The sequence below is a fragment of the Barbus barbus genome (assembly GCF_936440315.1).
Source record: "Barbus barbus genome assembly, chromosome: 23".
NCBI lineage: Eukaryota > Metazoa > Chordata > Actinopteri > Cypriniformes > Cyprinidae > Barbus > Barbus barbus.
This window is the reverse complement of record NC_136751.1, coordinates 28465858-28485294: the sequence shown is the minus strand read 5'-3', so window position 1 is coordinate 28485294 and position 19437 is coordinate 28465858. Positions and strand designations below refer to the sequence as shown.

The 19437-nt window shown below is 36.5% G+C and overlaps 3 protein-coding genes across 6 annotated transcripts in view; 1 reads left to right on the top strand and 2 right to left on the bottom strand.

Moving 5' to 3' along the window:
• Window positions 1-563, top strand: part of LOC306843327 (aquaporin-11-like) — a 5173-nt gene extending 4610 nt beyond the window's left edge. The window contains exon 4 of one of the 2 annotated variants that reach the window (XR_013781833.1): window positions 1-556. This exon is cut by the window's left edge and continues 65 nt beyond it. The gene's annotated coding sequence lies outside the window, so the exon portion shown is untranslated. The other variant, XM_079374739.1, reaches the window with a different exon arrangement.
• A 125-nt stretch (window positions 564-688) lies between these two features.
• LOC306843328 (methylosome subunit pICln-like) lies at window positions 689-6772 on the bottom strand (the record flags this gene model as incomplete). Of its 2 annotated transcripts, XM_079374741.1 has the most annotated exons (7): window positions 5916-6772; window positions 4752-4888; window positions 4544-4675; window positions 4350-4463; window positions 3060-3245; window positions 2247-2310; window positions 689-1341 (listed from the first exon to the last, which is right to left on the bottom strand). In XM_079374741.1, coding segments are annotated over exons 1-7 (753 nt in total). In that variant the 5' UTR covers window positions 6035-6772. The 2 variants fall into 2 exon arrangements, with proteins under 2 accessions (XP_079230867.1, XP_079230866.1); XM_079374740.1 differs by lacking the exon at window positions 689-1341 and having other exon boundaries at window positions 2243-2310; window positions 5916-6770.
• A 375-nt stretch (window positions 6773-7147) lies between these two features.
• On the bottom strand, window positions 7148-19288 carry LOC306843317 (remodeling and spacing factor 1-like). 2 transcript variants are annotated; one of them, XM_079374721.1, is made up of 16 exons: window positions 19072-19288; window positions 18113-18204; window positions 17934-18026; window positions 17543-17748; window positions 17210-17331; window positions 15504-16993; window positions 15189-15419; window positions 14126-14230; window positions 13964-14043; window positions 13777-13831; window positions 12931-13034; window positions 12775-12842; window positions 12507-12693; window positions 11188-11426; window positions 10598-10783; window positions 7148-9373 (listed from the first exon to the last, which is right to left on the bottom strand). In XM_079374721.1, exons 1-16 carry the CDS (start codon window positions 19223-19225, stop codon window positions 8949-8951), a joined length of 3837 nt encoding a protein of 1278 aa, XP_079230847.1. In that variant the 5' UTR covers window positions 19226-19288; the 3' UTR covers window positions 7148-8948. The 2 variants fall into 2 exon arrangements, with proteins under 2 accessions (XP_079230847.1, XP_079230848.1); XM_079374722.1 differs by lacking the exon at window positions 7148-9373 and having other exon boundaries at window positions 10660-10783; window positions 11137-11426.
• Between the last annotated feature and the right edge of the window lie 149 nt (window positions 19289-19437).

Genomic DNA, 19437 nt, shown 5'->3' with positions numbered 1-19437 from the left:
ATTTATCTTCATAAAAACCTGCAGAAACTCTGAATAACCAAACTGAAGAGACCTTAATGTTTTTCTTTTTTAGGTCTTTGGTGAAATCTATGCTTTCGAAATATCTTAAATGTCTTTTTTAATGAGAACATGCACATTCATGAAGCTGTAATGACATATAGCTGCAGGTTTACAGCAACAATCATAAAAAGCACAGGACCTGTGTGCCGAGAATCAACTGTAAATGAGTTCAACTTTTTTATGTGATAAATCATATTTTAACAGATAGACATTCCTGGAATAAGAAACCTGAAGTGTTCTATCGCTGTTTTGTGTTACATTCTACTAGCGATGGTTCTTACCTAGTAACAGGTAAATGTTATAGTAGTAATCTTAAGCACAGTTTTGCAGTGCCTTTGGATTATTCTGGGTAAAGTAACCTGGGAAGATCAGACCGGATTGAGTGCCGCGTCTACAAGCCAATGCAGAATGAATAATATGGGATAATAACACACTGCTGTGTTACGAGGAATTAAATAAAGCAGGGATGAAATCTGTTTGTAATTAAACTTTACAGAAAAGCTCATGGCTCAGTGGTTATTTAACCTGAGAGGGCAAACAGGCTGGTGTGAAATAGTTTCTGATAGACCTTTTGCGAACACACAGATGTGCTGAACCAAACCGATATGGCAATTAGTTTTTCACTACAGCGTGCAACAAGCTTTTTATTTCAGCTAATTTTAATTTTTGGGTGAACTGTTATACAACAACAAGTAAAAAATCTTAATGACCCTAAAAATAGGCTTGATTTTCTTCACAAAGAAAAGTACCTCATATCTTTCTTTGATTTTGAAATCACCCAGAGATTCACCCACATGACTGCAGGACGAATTCACCGATAAAATATTTGCTCTCCTGTGAGGAAATACACAGGAAATGATTAGAGAAGGATGTCTCATAAACATCTGACTATAAATACAAAATGAGCTAAATTAGTATTTTAGTACACTTCAACACATTACAACAAATTATGAAAAGAACCGCCCAATATTTCATAGAGAAACAAAACACCAAATATGGGGAAAAAAGAGGCTTTGGTACAAAAACAGATGTATTTATTGAAATCTCTAACAAACTCATCAACATTACTCCAATGAGGAGGAGCATTCTGGAAGCTGGTCTTCAGGGAAAACTACAAAATAGATTAGTGGGAGCTACACAGGGCCGTGGATCCAGAAATGTATGGCCGTGGTATAAAACAGCCCATTAAATGCAAGCAAGGAGAGACAGAAATGATAAGAGCTTTGAGAGTCAGCCGGTATCCCAGCATGCTTCAATCAGCCGTACAGAAACGCAGTTCATCTGTCAACAGATTGAAGAATTCAGATTCACACAGGAGCTTCGACACAACAGCTGCAATACAGTCATCATTCTGATGAGAATCAGACGGGTTTGGAGCGACACCAAGGTGTCAATAATGATGGAATTTACATTTTTGGGATGAATTATTATGATGAATAAAGTGTGCAAGTGAAAGTTGGCTGGGTCAGCTTTCATCAGTTTCTGTCCAGAACCAGTGTTGATTTTGTCCATTAAAACAAACTATTAAAAATAGCATTCAGTAACTGAAATAAAGATTAAATAAAATATAAATTGATGAAAATCGTCACTTTGAAAATTTAAATATTGATATTTTATATTTAAATATTAAATATAAATTTAAGCTGAAGTATTAAAATAACCCAAGTCTAGATGAAATAAAATCTATATAGAATGAAATGTTTAAGAAAATAATGGCAATATGTAAAATAAATTTCAACAAAAATAACAAAAGCTCAAAATCCCTAAAATTGCAGCCGAAACCAAAATAAATCCAAAAAGAATTATTAAATGGAAATGGTTATAAAAAAACAACTAACAAATATTTAACCGAAAACAAATTAAATTACTAAAACTACAAAACAAAAAAAGGAAAATGTTTTAAAAACAATAGAAATATTAAAAAACAAATAAGAAAAGTTAAACAAAAACTAATAAAAAAAGACAAAAACATTTTAAACAATACTAATATTTACAATTATTATATATATATATATATAATAATAAAACTACTAATAAAAATTACAAAAGCACATGAAAATACAAAAAATGAAATAAGACCCAATTCAAAATATCAATACATTTTATAATAGTCTAAATAACCCTGGCCAGGACAGGAAGTGAAATTGGACAATCAGGATTTTGAAGACACCGTTGTATATATTTACCAGTGATCCACATCGGCGTCATCAAACTGTCCAGCAATTGAGCTCGAGTCGACTTCCATTCCATCTGAACACAGAGAGAGAAAAAAGTTTAATCACCGTATTAAATTACGACCGTCCTGCCCTGTGCTACTCCACTGGGCTTTACCCATTACACATCCATTAGCGCTCAGGAAATCCTGCTTACAGACACACACCCATCTGACCATCACGTCTGCCTCTCTCAAAACACTCATCCTCCACCGACACACACACACACACACACATTCTGTTAAAAACATGACTGTTTTAGCATCATGTAGGGTTTAAAGTAGCATAACTTTTCTCTCTCACTGCCATCTAGTGGCTTCTCATGTGCATTTTTTATTTATTTATACATTTTAAAATCAAGTAAATTCATCTGGGATGTCCATAAAACAGGTTAAGAAGCTGACAGGTTTTATTTCTGTTTTGGTGACTACGTTACCACAGCTTTATAGCAATAATTCTATAATTTTATAGCAGTAATATGTGAAAATTACGTGTAATACTATATTGTTACATTATATTATAGTAGTTTTCCCAATATTTTATATACATTTTGGAGACACTTTTGGTAACATTTCGATAACGTCTCATTTGCAAAATGAAAAAAATTACACAATTATCAATAATTCTGCAATAATTAATCATCTTTATATATTTTAATAATATTGAAAATTACAGTTACTATGGAACAATATTGTGGGGTAATGCACAAAACTGCTCTCTCAAGGACAGATAGACCCCCACTATTGAAATAAACTGTATCAATAATGAGTGTTGTCACACACAGACCTTCAAATTCGGCCGACGGCACGTCGGTCCTGACTCCAGCCATGTGGTACTGCTGTGCGACGGACTGGGCCAGCATCCCCTCCAGCCGGTCCAGTGTGGCCTGACCCTCGGCCGTCAGGTGAGACAAGCCCTCCTCATAGGTGTAAAACGTGGGGACGTCGCCCTGACCACGACCCTGCTCTTGCTCTGAGAGAAAACAGGAGCAATACATGAGCACTGAAACAATGTGAAAGCTGTAGAGGAGACACCAAACCTCAGTCTCAGATCACGGACTTTAATATTCCATTAAAAGAAGAGAGAAACCAGATCAGTGGCTGTCAACCAGGAGCCAGGAGTCATTAAGGGCCTCAGGAAGCTTTAAAGGAGAGCTCAAGATTACTTTAAAAAGGCCAAACCAGCTTTAAAATAAGCTAAACCAGCTAAAAATCCAGATTTAAGCTTTTTTATTTGAATTTGTCATTTAAATTATTATTATTTTTATTTGTTTATTTAAAAAAGGGTTGAAAAGCCTGGATGTGTATATATATATATTTTTAAAATTTAAAATCAAAATCCATTTATTTTTTAAGCTAGTTTTTCAATTTCATTCAATTTTAATAGACCTGAAAAAGTCATAGAAAAATTATCAAATCTTTAAAAGTCATGAAAATGTAAAGAATGAATATAGACTTTTCTAGTTATTTCATGCACTAAAATATTTAATCATGCAGTGACTTGCTGAGAAATTGCCATTTAAGAGTAAAAAGTATTTTAAAACCTCTCTTGTAATTAAACAATGTAAATTCATTGCTAAAAAAAGTGAAGTGAAACACCAAAACACCTAGAATTACAGAATTACATTTTTTCAATTTGAATCCAAGTAGTTTATTTCATTATTTTAATATAAGAATTAAATAAATAGTTTTTTCTAATTATTTAAAATGAATTTAATTATCTTAATTTTAATTGTAATTATATACAGAATTATTTTAACTTTTTTTATAAGCAGTTTATTACATTATTTTAAGAATGACAGAATTTAATTTATAATTTATTGAAAAGTAGTTTATTTAATTATCCTAGAATTATGGAATTAAATTATTTAAATTATTTAAAAGTAGTTTATTTCATTATTTTAAAATATTGGCATTCCTGGCTTGGGTAAATAAATAAAAAAAGTAGCTTTGTCATTACAGCAGCTTTTGTACCAGAAATGTCTTGGCCTGTTTGAGGGGCTTTTGAATATCGTCCTGGACTCTAGGGGTTGAGAACCACTGCACTAGATGCATTATGGATCCAAATGACACTCACCAGCCTCCTCGACGTCATACTCCTCTCCCTCGTAATCGTCATCATCGGTGTCGGCGTCATCGGGGTCGGGGTGCAGGGCCTGACAGTCACACATGGCGGAGAACATGGGCTCCACTGCACACACAAACACACACGTCACTCATACAGGAGAGATGCTCACGCTCAACTCATCCGCGCTCCTTCCACACACTCACATGCGGCTTTATCACTGGGCACGAAGCGGATCTCTGTGATGGTTCCTGAGTCTTCACTGTCGCTGTCGCTCTCCTCGTCGTCCTCTCCTGCATCATCCGAAGCTTTATCCTGCTGCTCTGCCTCAGCTTCATCTGGAAACACAATGAAGAAGGGTCAGGTCAAACCTCTGGAAACCAGGGCATCTCTGTTTGGAAGTTGATGCCTCACCGTCCAGTTTTGCATTGACCATCACATACAGGTGCTCTTCTGGAAAGGCGCTGAGATCTCGTGAGATTGCATGCAGACTGATGGAGGGGTATTCAAGACAGAAACCCATCCCTGAACCATCAAACCAGGACAGATGCCTGCGAGGACAGAAAACAGCTGCATAAGTACATATATGCCAATACCATGTTTTTGTTTGTTGCTTGTTTTTGACATGAAATACCATGAAAATACTATGTATGTGTGTGTTTGTGTATAAAATGTATAATACATAATTATTAATATAATAAATATAAACAAGTAATGAAATATAAATAAATTAACATCACAAAATAAGTAATAAATAACTAATTATATAACAATTAATATGATAAATATAAAATGAACAATAATAAAAAATATGATGTTATATTATGGAAAATATTTACATAAAATAATGAAGTATACACATATAAAAATATAATTATTTACATGTATTATACATTGTAAATATAAAATACACATAAAATAAATGTCTAATTAAATATAAAACATATATATATAATTTATTTACACATTTGTATTTTATATTGAATTATTCTGTAATTCTAGAATAATTAAATAAACTACTTGTAAGCAATAAAATTATTTAACTTCTTAAAATAAAAAATAAACTACTTAATTCTAGATAATTCTAGAATATAAATTATATAATATACATATAAACGGAAGTAATCAAATAATATTTTATACATGATGTATAACATATTATATTGTACATAATAGATAACTAAATATATAAAATAATATTTTATTTATAACGTATAATATATTCTATATATAATACATAAAATAATAATTACAATTTATTTATATAAAATTATGTACATTATATTATAATAAAAAATAAAAACATTTAAATGTATTATGTCCTCATTTGTAAGTCGCTTTGGATAAAAGCGTCTGCTAAATTACTAAATAAATAAAATAACGCTACTTATTTATATTTCACTATATTTAATGATACCATATTACCATCTCATGCAACCACTGGTAATACCTCAGTACTTTTCGTAAGGAGTCGCCATAATATGTTTATTTATAGAGTGCATGCACAAATAAACAAGTAAATGCGTGCACAGGTGTAGGACACACATGAACACAACACTGATGCTGTAAGACACTCACGCTTCAGCCACAAACAGCGTGCCTGCTCCCAGCCTCTTCCCGTCCAGAACTGCAGCTGTGTCGGCCTGCTGGAGCCTCACGCCCTCGCTGGGTGGATGCAAACTCTTCAACACAACCATTCTGATCAATTCAATCCCTGTGAAGCTGTGAAGGCGCTAACACTGATGCTCTATCGAGACAAAACGCATATAAACAGTAAGCTTCTCCTTTAACTGCATTCATGTGCAAATCAAACAAGGCTGGTTTGCGTGGCGAGAAACTTTCAAAAGGATTGTATAGTTCAAAGATTCGCTGTCTGTAGTATATTCACTCCTAAGCGACAACTGGCTCCAATAAGTGTTTCCTGCGGGGAATCCCGGGGCATTACTGCAGGGGGCGCTAAGTGGCCCGATTCTCCATTGAGACGCATTGAAATCTCAACACGCTTTTTGTCTTATTGGAGACGTTTGCGCAGTAATAAGTATAATTTTATAAATAAACAAATTACAAAGATTAGTATATATGACACAATCGAATACTCAGCGGAGCAATATCTGCAAAAAAGATTAAACAAAATACACTAATATATAATCGTAAACGATTGTGATTGGTCCACGGTCTGCAACGCGGAGAAAAGTAACAGCTATCACGTGATATCGCTGCGCGTTACTTGCTTTAGCGGCGATATGCATCAAAAATAGCACTTGAAAAACATACTAATAGGAGCTGAAAGCTATTAATTATTTTTACACATCTTAACGGAGTAATTACAGATGACGTACGGCCACTAAGCACCGCCCATTGTAAGACCTCCGTATTTAATCCACTCCACCAGTTATTTATTTCTATCAGCGCCGCTTTATGACGCAAAAGAGCGCGTGCGTTTCACATCATAAACAGAGCGTAGCACCTCTTCAGGATCGGAGGAGATACTATACAATTTAACTAATTCACCTAATTTAAACCATTTTGCATTATGTTTAATTAATATTTCAAAATGTAAATAGCTTCCTTTATTGTTTGCATATACACGCATGTTTTTATACCCATAATGATAACAGGATAGTTGCACTTTCAGTGCCATCCACAGCACTACGCTTGCATTTCTAAACATCTAAAACATACACTTTCTCTCATATGTTCATATGCATTAAAATCTAAAATATTAAACAGATTCAATTTTATTCAAAGTAAATGTAGCTAGTTTCTTGAATCCATTACAGGTACAGGACAAACTAGGAGCCAAAAACATTAACAGCAACATTAAGTTTATTTCTGTTTTGTGAATAATTTCCTTGAAATATGGAGACGTACATCTGGAAAGTAAGAGTGAAATCAAATAAGAAGGAAAACACGAATTCCAGTAGTACACGGCTCAAAAACACATTCTTTAACAGAAAGCAAAGACCATAATTATTTTAAAACACCATTATTAGTCTAGTGCTTTTCTGAATATTGGATTTGTTTTGTAATGGGGTGGGATTTGTGTTGAAATGATTTCATAGTGTTCTAATTCAATCAATCTTCCAGCATAAAGAACACCAGCCTGGAGTAAACACTAAAAAACAACTCTAAGAAGAGCGATCCAGACTGCTGTCGAACAATACAGTACCAAACGGCACCGTCGAAGGTGCTTGAACGACAAGTGCATTCAGCTGACGCATTAAAACTCAGACACGGACTGAACGTCTCATTAAAGTGTCCTAAAACTTCAGCAACGGCTTTCAAAGTATAGAAAATGTCCTAATCTGAGAAATAAGTAAATAATATTATTTGTAATATACATTGTTATTTTAGGTAAAGAGAGTATATTAGTCTTTAAAATTAAAATAATTTGCAGCTAAATTGCAGATCTTTAATATTAAGATCATTTTTAATTATCCTCCAATGTGTTTCTTCCTTTATTTGCTGGTCTACTAATTTAGTTTAAAGGCATAATTCACTCTAAAATGAAATTTTGCTTTAGGCCATCTAAGATATAGATGAGTTTGTTTTTTCACTTAAACAGCTTTGTAGCATTGCATCACTTGCTCAGAAATGGATGCTCTGCAGTGAATGGGTGCCGTCAGAATGAGAGTCCAAACAGTTGATAAAAACATCACAATAATCTACACTTCAGTCTTCAAACCCTTGTTTCCAGCTAAAATCCATAATAACGCTTTCTCCAGTGAAAAAATCTGTTCGCTGTTGACCTCTCACATCAAAAATCCACCCATATATTTTTATATTTTTTCTGTTTTCGCTTGTAAATGATGCTGGATCTCTGCATACTTCTCTCCTGATTCAGACAAGACTTTTTCACTGGACAGAGGACTCAACTTGAAGTTAAAACATCTTAATGATGGATTTGATTCTTAAAAACGTGCAGCTTTTGTCTTCTCCAGATGGTAACTGATGGACAGGAGTGGTGTGGTTTATTGTGATGTTTTTATCAGCTTTTTGGACTCTCATTCTGACGGCACCCATTCACTGCAGAGCATCCGTTGCTGAGACACTGATGCAACGCTACATTTCTGCAAATCTGCTCCCATGAAGAAGCAAACTCATCTCCATTTTCAGCAAATTTTCATTTTTGGGTGAACTGTTCTTTCAATTAAATGAATGCATTTAGGCAAGGTTCGGCATCACAAGTCAATCCCAAATTTCCTTCAGGTACAAAAAGAAGAAAACATTAACACAGAGAATGTAAAAGTTCAAAACACCAGTTTGAAATGCACGTAACACGTAAGCTTCAAATGCGCGCCGTCCAGTGTCTCTAGAGGACTACCGAAGCCGCTTTATACAAACGAAATTGTACTGGCCGTAAATGACAAAGTGCTTTACTCAGGAATGGTGACTGGAGTATTAAGAAGACCCTGTTCTAAACCGGTAGGACGATGCATGCGGCTGGATGAACTAGAGTGCATTCAAACATCTGAACGGACACTACGGCATTCGTCTGGAAGCTTCATTTTTGGTCCACTACACCCAAAACCAGGAGACTACGGTGGCTGATGAGGGACATTCCCGTGACAAGGCGATGAGAAAATAAACGTATTTAACCTACTGAGCTGATCATGACAACTGTTCACTGTCGAAAACAAAGTTAACAAGGTCCGTGACTCCAGTGAACTCTTCCTCATCCTCATCGTCGTCGTCGTCCTGAGCTGCGGCCCTCAGCGGGACCAAGCCGTTGTGCCTGACGGGACCTCGAGACCCCGCCGTGTGCTTCCACCGGACGCTTCTTCGTGTGTTCTCCTCTTCCTCCTCTTCTTCGTCTGTTTCGATGCGGTTCGACCTCTTGCGGAGGGGCTGTTCGTCTTCCTCAGAGTCCTCTGTTTCTCCTCCATCCTCCTCCTCCTCACTGGAGCTTCTCTGCCGTCTTTGTTTTTCTCGTTTGTGTCTGTGTTTGGAGACTTCCCTTGATGAATCACGCTTGCGTCCTTTTTCTGTTCTCTGAAGCGATTCCTTTGGCTCAAAGTCTTTAGAAAGTATGGACTCTGGAAATACAGGAGAAGAAAATGGTTAAAATTTCTAGTTGTAATTAAACAGTATAGCTAACAGTGAGCTAATATTTATATTTAGTGACAAAATGGTGGGAATTACAAAAAAACAGAGGGTCCTTAGGGATGCATTGTTTCATTTTAATCTTGTCTAGTTCTGCAAAAAAAAATTGTGCCATAAATAGTTTTTACTCATAAAGAGTTTGAGCAAGAACAAAAATGAAAAGAGACACCACTACAGAAAAACCAAGATCAAAAATATATTTAAGAATTTAAAAATACAGAGCAATTTTTTGGGGGTACAATCTGCAAATCAGCTAACATTAAGTAGTCTTTGATAATGTCTAAATAGATATTCAAATGAAAAACCTAGTAAAAGTAATAGTCTAAAAACACACTTCCTAGCACTTCAACTGTTTTACATTTTAAATGACTCATATTGAAAATAAATACATTTGATATATTTTAATATTACATATTTAAAAAAACAATCATATTTTAAACAAATTTTTTAAAGTTAAACACTATTAATTTAAAACAATCAGAAATATTTTCAAATATTTGATGTGCTCAAATAAATGTATGAAGCCTGCACATTAAACAAAACACACAAAAGTGAGTGGTTTTTACATTTTCTGATACATTTGCCTGAGGAAGGTCTATTGACTGTAATGTTGATAATAAAATTTCATAAATAATGCAAGTTTGAGTGTGCAGGACCTATCATTTTTTTTCGAGTCTATATTGGATTTTTATCTGTCATATATACGAATGACTTGGGTGTGTGAGACACTATATTTTCTATTATTTTATGTATAAATAAAAGGTGAATTTTGTCTTGTGACATGAAATCCCCTCAAAATACAAAACATTAAAGATTACTGAAACAAAATATAGTACATTCATTCAATAAAAACTTTATACTTATATTATACTTATTGTCTTTGGTCAGTTTTGATCACAAGTGTGACCCCTAAGTGAGAAATACCAGAGTTGAGATACATATAAGTACATTTTTGGGGCTTTTTTGCTTTTATTTAGATTGGACAGCAGGAGGACAGATATAGCACTTAAACTTTTTAACATGGACTGGGAAAGGACCTCAAGTCAGGACTCAAACTCAGATCTCTGGACCCTATCAGAGCACTTGCTCACATGGCTATGGCTCAGATGACGTTGGCATAAATAGCCATTTGAAAACAGGAGTGTAGCTGCGCTCACCTTCACTGTTGGAGCTGGACAGCCGTCGACGGTGAGGAAGAGAGGAGTGTTTCTGATTGGACGCCTTCCGTGACCCTTCAGACTCTGACGTCTCATAGTAGTTGACCTGAGAGTTCTGACTCCGTCGCGGACGCCTTCTGTTCACGTCCACGTCGTTGTCGCTGAACTCGTTAGAGCCTTCGGTTTCTGCCAGATCAACACAAAAGTAAAAACTGTATGTAAAGAATTCAATGTGACACTAATAAGGCTCTGTTCCAAAACCTAGTGACCTACCTAGACAGCCTACCTCCAAAAACAGAAGCAACAAAATCATGCTGCCTTATAAAGATACCAGTTCACTAGCTATAACTGCGTCCCAAATGACGGACTATACACTATGCACTTATACACTGTGTACTTATGCACTATGTACTCAAAAATGAATTATATAAGGTTATATGAGCCCCTTCCCCTTCAGTGTGAAGTTGAACACACTACTTGTATAATTTACACTACTAAACTTTATAGAATAGTGCATAGGTACGCGATTTAGGACGCACCTGATATGTTATTCATTTAGGATATGAATGGATATGAAAACTCAAACAGACCCATTTCCTCTTCCTCCTCCTCCTCTTCCTCAGAGTCCAACATGTCCTCTTCCTCTGAGGAGCCTCTTCGTCGGGCGGGAGGTCTGGGTCTGCTCCTCCTGGTTCTCTGGGTGGGAGCGCTTCTTCCTGTTCTCCTGGAGGCCGGTTGATTCTCAGCGTCACTTTCACTCGCGTCATAAGAGCCTGCATCACCATCAGATGCACCGTCTCCTGAAACCACAAAATCCTCCTCCTCCATGCTAGCAACACAGAAACAAAATACCTTTATTCAGCAAGTGACAGTAAAGACATTTGTAATGTTACAAAAGACTTCTATTTCAAATGAATGCTGTTCTTTTGAACTAGTATTCATCCTGAACAAAAATGTATCTCAGTTTCCACACAAAAAATGAAGCAGCACCACTTTTTTCAAGATTGATAATAATCAGAAATGTTTCTTGAACAGCAAATCAGCATATTAGAATGATTTCATGTGACACTGAAGACTGGAGTAATGATGCTGAAAATACAACTTTAATCACAGAAATAAATTACATTTTAGAATATTTTAAAATAGACCGTTGTGATAGAGTTCTACTTCACAAACAGATATTTTAAGCTGCAATAATATTTCACAACATTACTGTTTTCCCCCTTTTTGATCAAATAAATGCAGCCTGGGTGAGTATTGAAGACTTTTTCTTTTACTGACACAACTTTTAGGACAACTAAACATATTGTTTTATTATTTTCATGAATAGTAAACATATTTTCATCCTCAATAGATAAACAGATGTAATACAGCAATGTTAAGAGTGATAATTATTAGATCTATGTAAGTTAAGTAGTACAACAAATACTACCATGAGTATAAATAACTTAAAATGTTGCATTACAGTAAAATTGTGTTTAATTTTCATGCAAAAAAACATAATGGTCCTAAAAATACATCTTAATTCTTTTGATTTTGGGGTAAAATATACCCAGCACCAGTTCTTGACAAGTTTTGTGAAATTCACCAGGAGCCTTTTAAGTCTAGCCTAAAAACTTTTTGATAAGGCTTACAATCTGTATTAATGCGCTCCTGTCTTACATTTTATTGCCATTTTATTGTCTTTTGTCTAATTGTTTAAGTAAATGTTGTTTTAATGGTGCTATATAAATAAAATTGCCATTGCCACCCATAGAATATTTGAAAAGCATTTCCAAAATTAATTGTTTATTTGTGAATGAAATGTGTTATATTTTGATGAAATGGTATAAAATCCACCTGATTTGAACCCCAAACGCCCAAGTTTGATTCCCTGGTACTGTAAATATCCTTGCGTGTTTACACACACCTGTCACTGAGCTGGAACTCATCCTCGCTCTCCTCCTCATCCTGCGTACTGTCACTGTCCAGGTCATTGAGTCGCCGGCGCTTCCTCTTGCGCGGGGCAGGAGCTTTCACAGGCCGTCGACTCTCTCGGCTCACCGCGCTCCTCGGCTGACTCGTGACGGGCGCAGCAGGTTCACCGCGACCGGCACCTGCAGGACACGCCACCACTCAATTCAATATGCAACCAAAAACATATTATAAAGCACTAAACAATGTCTCACATGACCAACCTCCTCCTTCTGGATCTTGAAGGTCTTCCTCTATTGCTTCATCAATGGCTTCATCGAAATCATCAAATCTGGTAGTTAGTGATAAGAAAATCAAGAATTAGTCAGACTTCAGATATCTACTCTTAAGAGTTTATTTCTACAAGAAATGTTGATTACCTATAACTGATGGATTTCCTCGTCCTAGTCGATCGCCTCCCCAGATTCTTACTCTTCTTGGCATCTTTTTTCTTCTCTGTCAAGCTGTCCTCTGCATCACCATCCTGACATGATCAAGAGGAGTGCATTTAAAAACCAAATAAAGCTGATTCAGACATTTATTCTCACCTTATTAGCTTACAGCATATAATTAATATACGTTTAATTAATTTGACTTACTATAGTATACTATGGTATAAAATAAGGTATTTTACAGTATGGTAAAATATAGCATAGCACATTATGTTATAGAAAATTTACAGTATGCAACATTCTATAATAATACAATATAATACAATAATACAAAATAACTGACGTTTAATTAATTTAGATATACGCTACGCATAATTTACTATAATATACAATTGTGTAGAATGAGGCACTATACAGTATGATACAGTACAGCATAGCACATTATGTTATAGGAAAGTACAGTATGTGACATTGTATAATAATATGATACGATATAATAATTTATGTTTAATTTAGACATAGCATAGCATATTATGGCATTATTTACTGTAGTATAAAATAGCATATTGTACAATATAGTATGGTACAGTATAGCACAGCACATTTTGTTAAAGGAAAGAATGGGACATTATAATAGGTTATAATATAATATAATAAATGTATCTTTAATTTAAAAATAGCATAGCATACTATGCCATAATTTACTGTAGTATAAAACAGTACAGCATATGGTACAATACAGTATGGTACATCACATTATTTTAAAGGAAAGTACAGTATGGGACATAATATAATATAATTTAACATAATATAATATAATGGCTGCATACTCACTGGGGTGGGTATAATGTTCTCCACACTGATGCCCACATACACTAACCGCTCACGTCTGAAAGAGAGAAAACAAGAACCAAAACTCAGAATCACATAAGGCTACTCGTCACTGATGATGATTCATGGGAATGGAGATGAGCTGATGAGAGCGTTTATGACGTTTGTGCATCTGTGTGTGGATCTACACCTTCGTTCAGCTCTCTCTTTCTTCTTCAAAGCCGTGTCCAGATTCTGAAGCTGCTCTTCCAGCCTCTCACAGAGAAGCTTCTGTGAATGACAAGAGCATACACTTCATGAATACAGCTCACATGCACACACAAGCCTATGACGCAGAGCTTGAATCCCTTACATGCTGGCAGGGAGGGCAGAACCATTCTCCATCAGGAATGACCATTAGAGGAGGCCTCAGACAGGCCGTGTGATAGCCGCTGTCACACATGTCACAAAGAAGGATCTGGGACAAACATACAAGAGAGAAATCTTGAATTCTTTAAGAATATTACATAAGCAAATAGTATTAGTTATGTCTCTTTTTAAAAATATTATCTATGCCATTTGATAGGCAATATTAAGTCTCATCGTGTAGCTTGAATCATTTCAGAAGCATTTGTGCCTCAATTACACTTTTATACAGTTTTTAATGAATATTATTAGCTGAATAAACCCTTATACCTACTGTGGGAGCTGGAGTTTAACAAACCTTTAACCTCTATTATGTGTGTCTAATTTACATTTTTTATTCATTTATTTAGTTACTTACTTTAAACAAGTGCTTTGCCTCCCAGCCAAAGAATATGGGTGATAATCAATGTTATTTTAGAATTATTTACATACTATTACATTAGTTATTAATATTTAATATTTTAAATTAGAATTTATTTCTTAATTTTCAGTTGTCATTTTAATTTTTGTCATTTTTAAATTTTTATTTAGCTTGAATTTATTTTAGCTTTTACTAATTTCAGTACTTCAGACTGATTTTATTTTAATTAGTTGCCAAGGCAACAATTCAAATATTTCTAAAGTTTTTAAAGTTTCAGTTTTTCATCTAATATTTATATTTTATTTCACTTCAGCATTATTTCAACTAAGGAAAAATATTTTAATAGATTTAGTTGTAGTTAACATTAACAAATTTTAAAATATCCCATAGATCTGCAGCAATTTCTCTTAATTTGAACTAGTAAGTAACCAGCTAGCAACAACCTAGCAATTGTATAGCAACATGTTAAAAACCCCATAGAAACACTCTAGTACTGAGTTTCACATGAGCAAGTACCACTCATGTTGTCATTTGATACTGTGGTTGTACTCTGTACACGGAGTCCTAGACAACTCTCCCTTTTGGGACATTAAAGTATAATCGATTTATAACCTAAAGTATTAGTCTGAATTGATGAACAATAACTCACTAGTTCTGGGTGGTTGGCGAGCCCACAGTGTTTACAAGCATCTTCAGGTGGAATCTCGTTGGATTGGTCCGAATCGGTCTCACTCTTGTGGTCTCCTTTCTCTGATTTGTTGTCTTCATTGTTCGCGGATTTGTCGTCGGCCACTTCCTCTTCCCGCTCCTGAGCTCCTTTGGATTTGCAATTTTTCGGACGAATCTTCGACCAACGTGTCCGTCTGTGTCGCCGTTTGGCCTAAAAGAGTCAAAAGAACCATTTGCGTGAATAAAAACATACTGTAAAATTCGTTGGACTGGATATAAAAAGCTTTCATGCTACCTTAAAAGACTTGGGCTGTGCTTCCGAGTCCACTTTTTTGTGCATCTCCTTCTTGGGATGAACTTTCGCCTCTTCGTCTTCTATGCATTCCTCTTCCTCCTGAGCTGCTGAGGAGGCTGAAAGTTTCCCGTCTTGTTTCTCATCCTGACTGTCTGCCACTTTGGGGCTGGGCTTGCAGATTCTGGCAGATCTCCGCAGTGATCTCCGATTGCTGGTTTCCGATTCTTCAACATCCTTGTGCTGGAGTTCAGGCGTTCGTCTATGAAGCGGGATCTTAATCTTCAGGCGAATCCCTTCCTTCTGAAGTTCTGACGATACCTCTTCGTCATCATTGTGTCCAATTTTTTCAGCATCCTTTTCCAAAACCTCTCCAATGCGGGATGCGTTTTGCCCGTCTTCTCTTGCTTGCAGCTTGGATTTGGTCTTTTGTGAACGTCTCTTTCTTGAGCTTTTGTCTTTGCTGACATCCTCAACATCAGTTTTTTCTGCAGCTGACAAACCAGCCGTCTTGCTTTTGAGTTCATCTTCTTTATCGTCAGCTTTTTCCAACTTTTCCTCAACTGAAGTGGTCTCTTCAGTCGTTGGCGACTCCCCAACAAGGTTCTCCACTTTCGCAGACACATCTGGGCTCTTACTGCAAACATCTTTTGGCAAATCCTCAGAGATACTACAAGGAAGAGGACCGTTGTCTGCTTGAACCATGGATTTCCCAACAAGGACAGACTGTCTTAAACTATCTGTGCCTCCAACTTCAGTCTTCAAGACATTCCCATTCCCATGATGACCATTTGAAGAATTATCGTTTTCATTCAATGGCTTTTTAAGCTCAATGGGACCTTTGATAACACCTATGTATTGTTCTCGTGCTGCAATTTGGTCAACCTTTGGCTCTTGTGGGACAGCGATGATTGGTCCTTTCTCCCCATCATTTGGGTATTCTCTGCCGATTTGCTGTTCCTTCAATAGCAAGACGGCAGGATTGCGGACGATTATGCCTCCTATGCTGATGCTACCGTTGCTGTTAAGGTTGTTGTTGTTGTGATTGACGTTGCTGTAGTGATTGCTGACATCAAATCCTCCACTCCTTTTCAACTCCCTCTTCTTCAGTGGTATTTTAGCCTGTTGGTCGCTCTTTATAGCTCTAGCCACGTTCTCAAACACCAGCTCTTTCTTGTCTTTGTGCGTCTCTGATTTCACCACCGGGTCGTGTTTGATGGAAGCAGGGGGCATGACGACAGAAATAGCGTTCCATGGTTTGGGACAATCTTTTGGTTCTTCTTTGACGAGAGTTTTGATCGTACTAACCCTGTTGTCAATGACTACTATGGGTTTAAGGATTTCCGCAACTTTCTCTTCTTGCTCTGGTTTAATGGGATTCGTTGGTTCTTTCTTAAAGTCTTTAGGTTTTAACCCACTCTCATTGGAATTGAAGGTGCTGTTGGTAAAATCTCCTTGTCCGGATACATGGTTCTTCAAGCCTTCAGCCTCACCTTGAATATGAAACAAAACAGAACTACATGAGAAACGGTTTAGTTTCAACCTCTATAAGTGAGAGTATGGCTATAACTACACATTCACGATTCAAAATCAGCCAATGGAAAACCACAGCGGTTGACCACAAGTCTGGATACTGTGTGAGACTCATTCCTCTCAATGTCTATGGTGCTTACAGCCCTGAATGGAAATTATTTTCCAATGAGTTTTACCTTTAATACCTTCTTTCTCCATACTTGGGCTGGTGGGACAGTCTTGCTTCTCTTGGTCAGTCGCGACTGGGTCGATCTTGGCTTTAAGCTGTTCTAGTGTGTCTGCAAGGTCATTCCTATTCCTGTTTTAAAAAAAAAATGCATTTCTTATTCTTTGTTAAACTTGATTAAATGAGATTTCACTCTTATATACTAGTATAACAAGCTTTTGAGGGAGCACAAATAATGTTTTACATGTAGTCCATGAATGAGCTGTAATGTTCATCAAGATTCATGTTTTCCCTCATAATTTTGGTAAACAACATTCTGGTCTTCTCCCCACTATTTGCTCACCTTGCAATGCATTTCCATGAAGACCCATCCAAATCATCCTGTTCCTCAGAATAAACACGTATATTCTGATCTTGATCTAACTGGAACCAGTAGAGAAGACCTTCATTGTCTCTACCGATGGGCTGTAGACGCATCTTGTCCGGATCTTCCTCGTTGATTAATGTCTTAAACTTGAGATTGTCGTCAAACTGGCACTCGCACAAGTACTGTTAGAGAAATAAGGAATAAAGGTGAATCTCAGTCACAATAGATTTTAGGGTTAAATATGACGTGGACACATTTTTGACAGGTTTCATTAGAAGCAATGCAACTTTATAAAGTAATATCGACATCAAACAAGTCAAACTCTATTGCTTGAGCACAGAAAATAAGTTGCTTTGGAAATACTGACCTTTAAAATGCCAGTCTTACACTCCACCGTCATTTCCAGGTAGCTTTTTCTCTCCATCTCCCATGCCCAGGTGCTGTTAAATTCCTGGCACACCTGCATCAACATGATTTCAACAAACAGATGCATTTGCATGGACGTTTACATAATCATAGCATATGATTTAAAACGAAAACACGTACCTTTACAAGATACTTCTCCCATCTCTCTGGAGTGACACTCTTGCCGATTTTCCGCAGTAGTTTGACATGGAGCTCAATCAACGGCCGAGGAACTAAATTGTACAGAAATCAGAATTTCTATTATGTTACCATTTGTAACATTACCATGAAACGTCTGTTTGTGGGGAAAAAAACTTGCGATACCTTTGATATTTTCTCATTCAGACATGAAACACTTTTATGTGGACCACCGTAGTTATTTTATTATTTATGTATACAACTCATAATAACAGTATTTATTTTTCTCTTTCATTTTTGCTTACCCATTTTATTCAAGCATTTAAATGAATGCTTTTTAATGCATCCCTCTCATTACTATACCGTTTTATCAAATCCATCCAATCCTCTGTCAGAGCATGAAGACCAATAATTCTGCGGTGACGCTTACATACGCAGTTCTCCTAAATAACAACATAGTGTGCATTCAGCTACTGTTATAGGACACCTACGTGTACACAATTAATAGAGTACTCAAAGGGGGCGGGGCGTAAACAAATCTGTGCAGCGGTGCTATTGTTACAATCGTTATATTGTAACATAGGAAGTTTGACAGCAGCCCCGCGCATGCGCACTGTGCGACTACGGTCCCATCGCTGTTTATAACCTGAATGTAAACGTATCAGGACAATTTACCGAAGTGTCTCTGCTTTTAATTGTGACCAACAGCATGCTAACACCCTTAGCAGCGCGTATAGTCAATGCTATTCTAAGATTAATCTTTAAATGTGATTTTTTTCCCACATGACTGCTTTCAAAAACACTTCGCCACGTTCCTTTTGAAAAGCATCGGGGACACGATTCCCATCCAAACAAAGACAACGAGGACCCAACAAGCCAAACTTTAAGTGACCAACCCCCTGATGGGTAAAGATGAGGAGCCTGTCCAAATAAACACAAACCCATCCTGTCGCACAGCTCACCCGCCGATGTCTCCTGTAAGTACCGCTCCAGCTGGGGGAACGACAGCTCGGGCAGATCCAGAACAGACCCGTAGCGCTCCAGAAACGAGCAGACCACCGCAAACCCGGGACTGACATCTGGAGGAAGAGCCGCTGTGGTGCCCAGAGCAGCCATCTTTCCTGGAGATGACGAGCTGTGCTCTGCTTAGACCCAAAACTGCCCACAATACACCGCGACACCCACCCAGAGCATCACCCATCTACATAAACATACAACATGCCACACTTATTTCCATTTATCTATTAAACATATAGTGCTTGCGTTTATTCATTACCGGGATGAATAATTAAACTGATAAATACATAAATGCAAATAATATTTTAATA

What these genes read in the sequence shown, in the direction of transcription:
- LOC306843317 (XM_079374721.1), bottom strand. Translation starts at nt 19,225, where the DNA reads ATGGCTGCTCTGGGCACCACAGCGGCTCTTCCTCCAGATGTCAGTCCC. An exon ending in CACAGCCCAAGTCTTTTAAG is followed by an intron (nt 15,420 to 15,503) that starts GTAGCATGAAAG and finishes TGACTCTTTTAG; the next exon opens with GCCAAACGGCGACACAGACG. An exon ending in GTCCAGCTCCAACAGTGAAG is followed by an intron (nt 9,374 to 10,597) that starts GTGAGCGCAGCT and finishes CTGTATTTCCAG; the next exon opens with AGTCCATACTTTCTAAAGAC.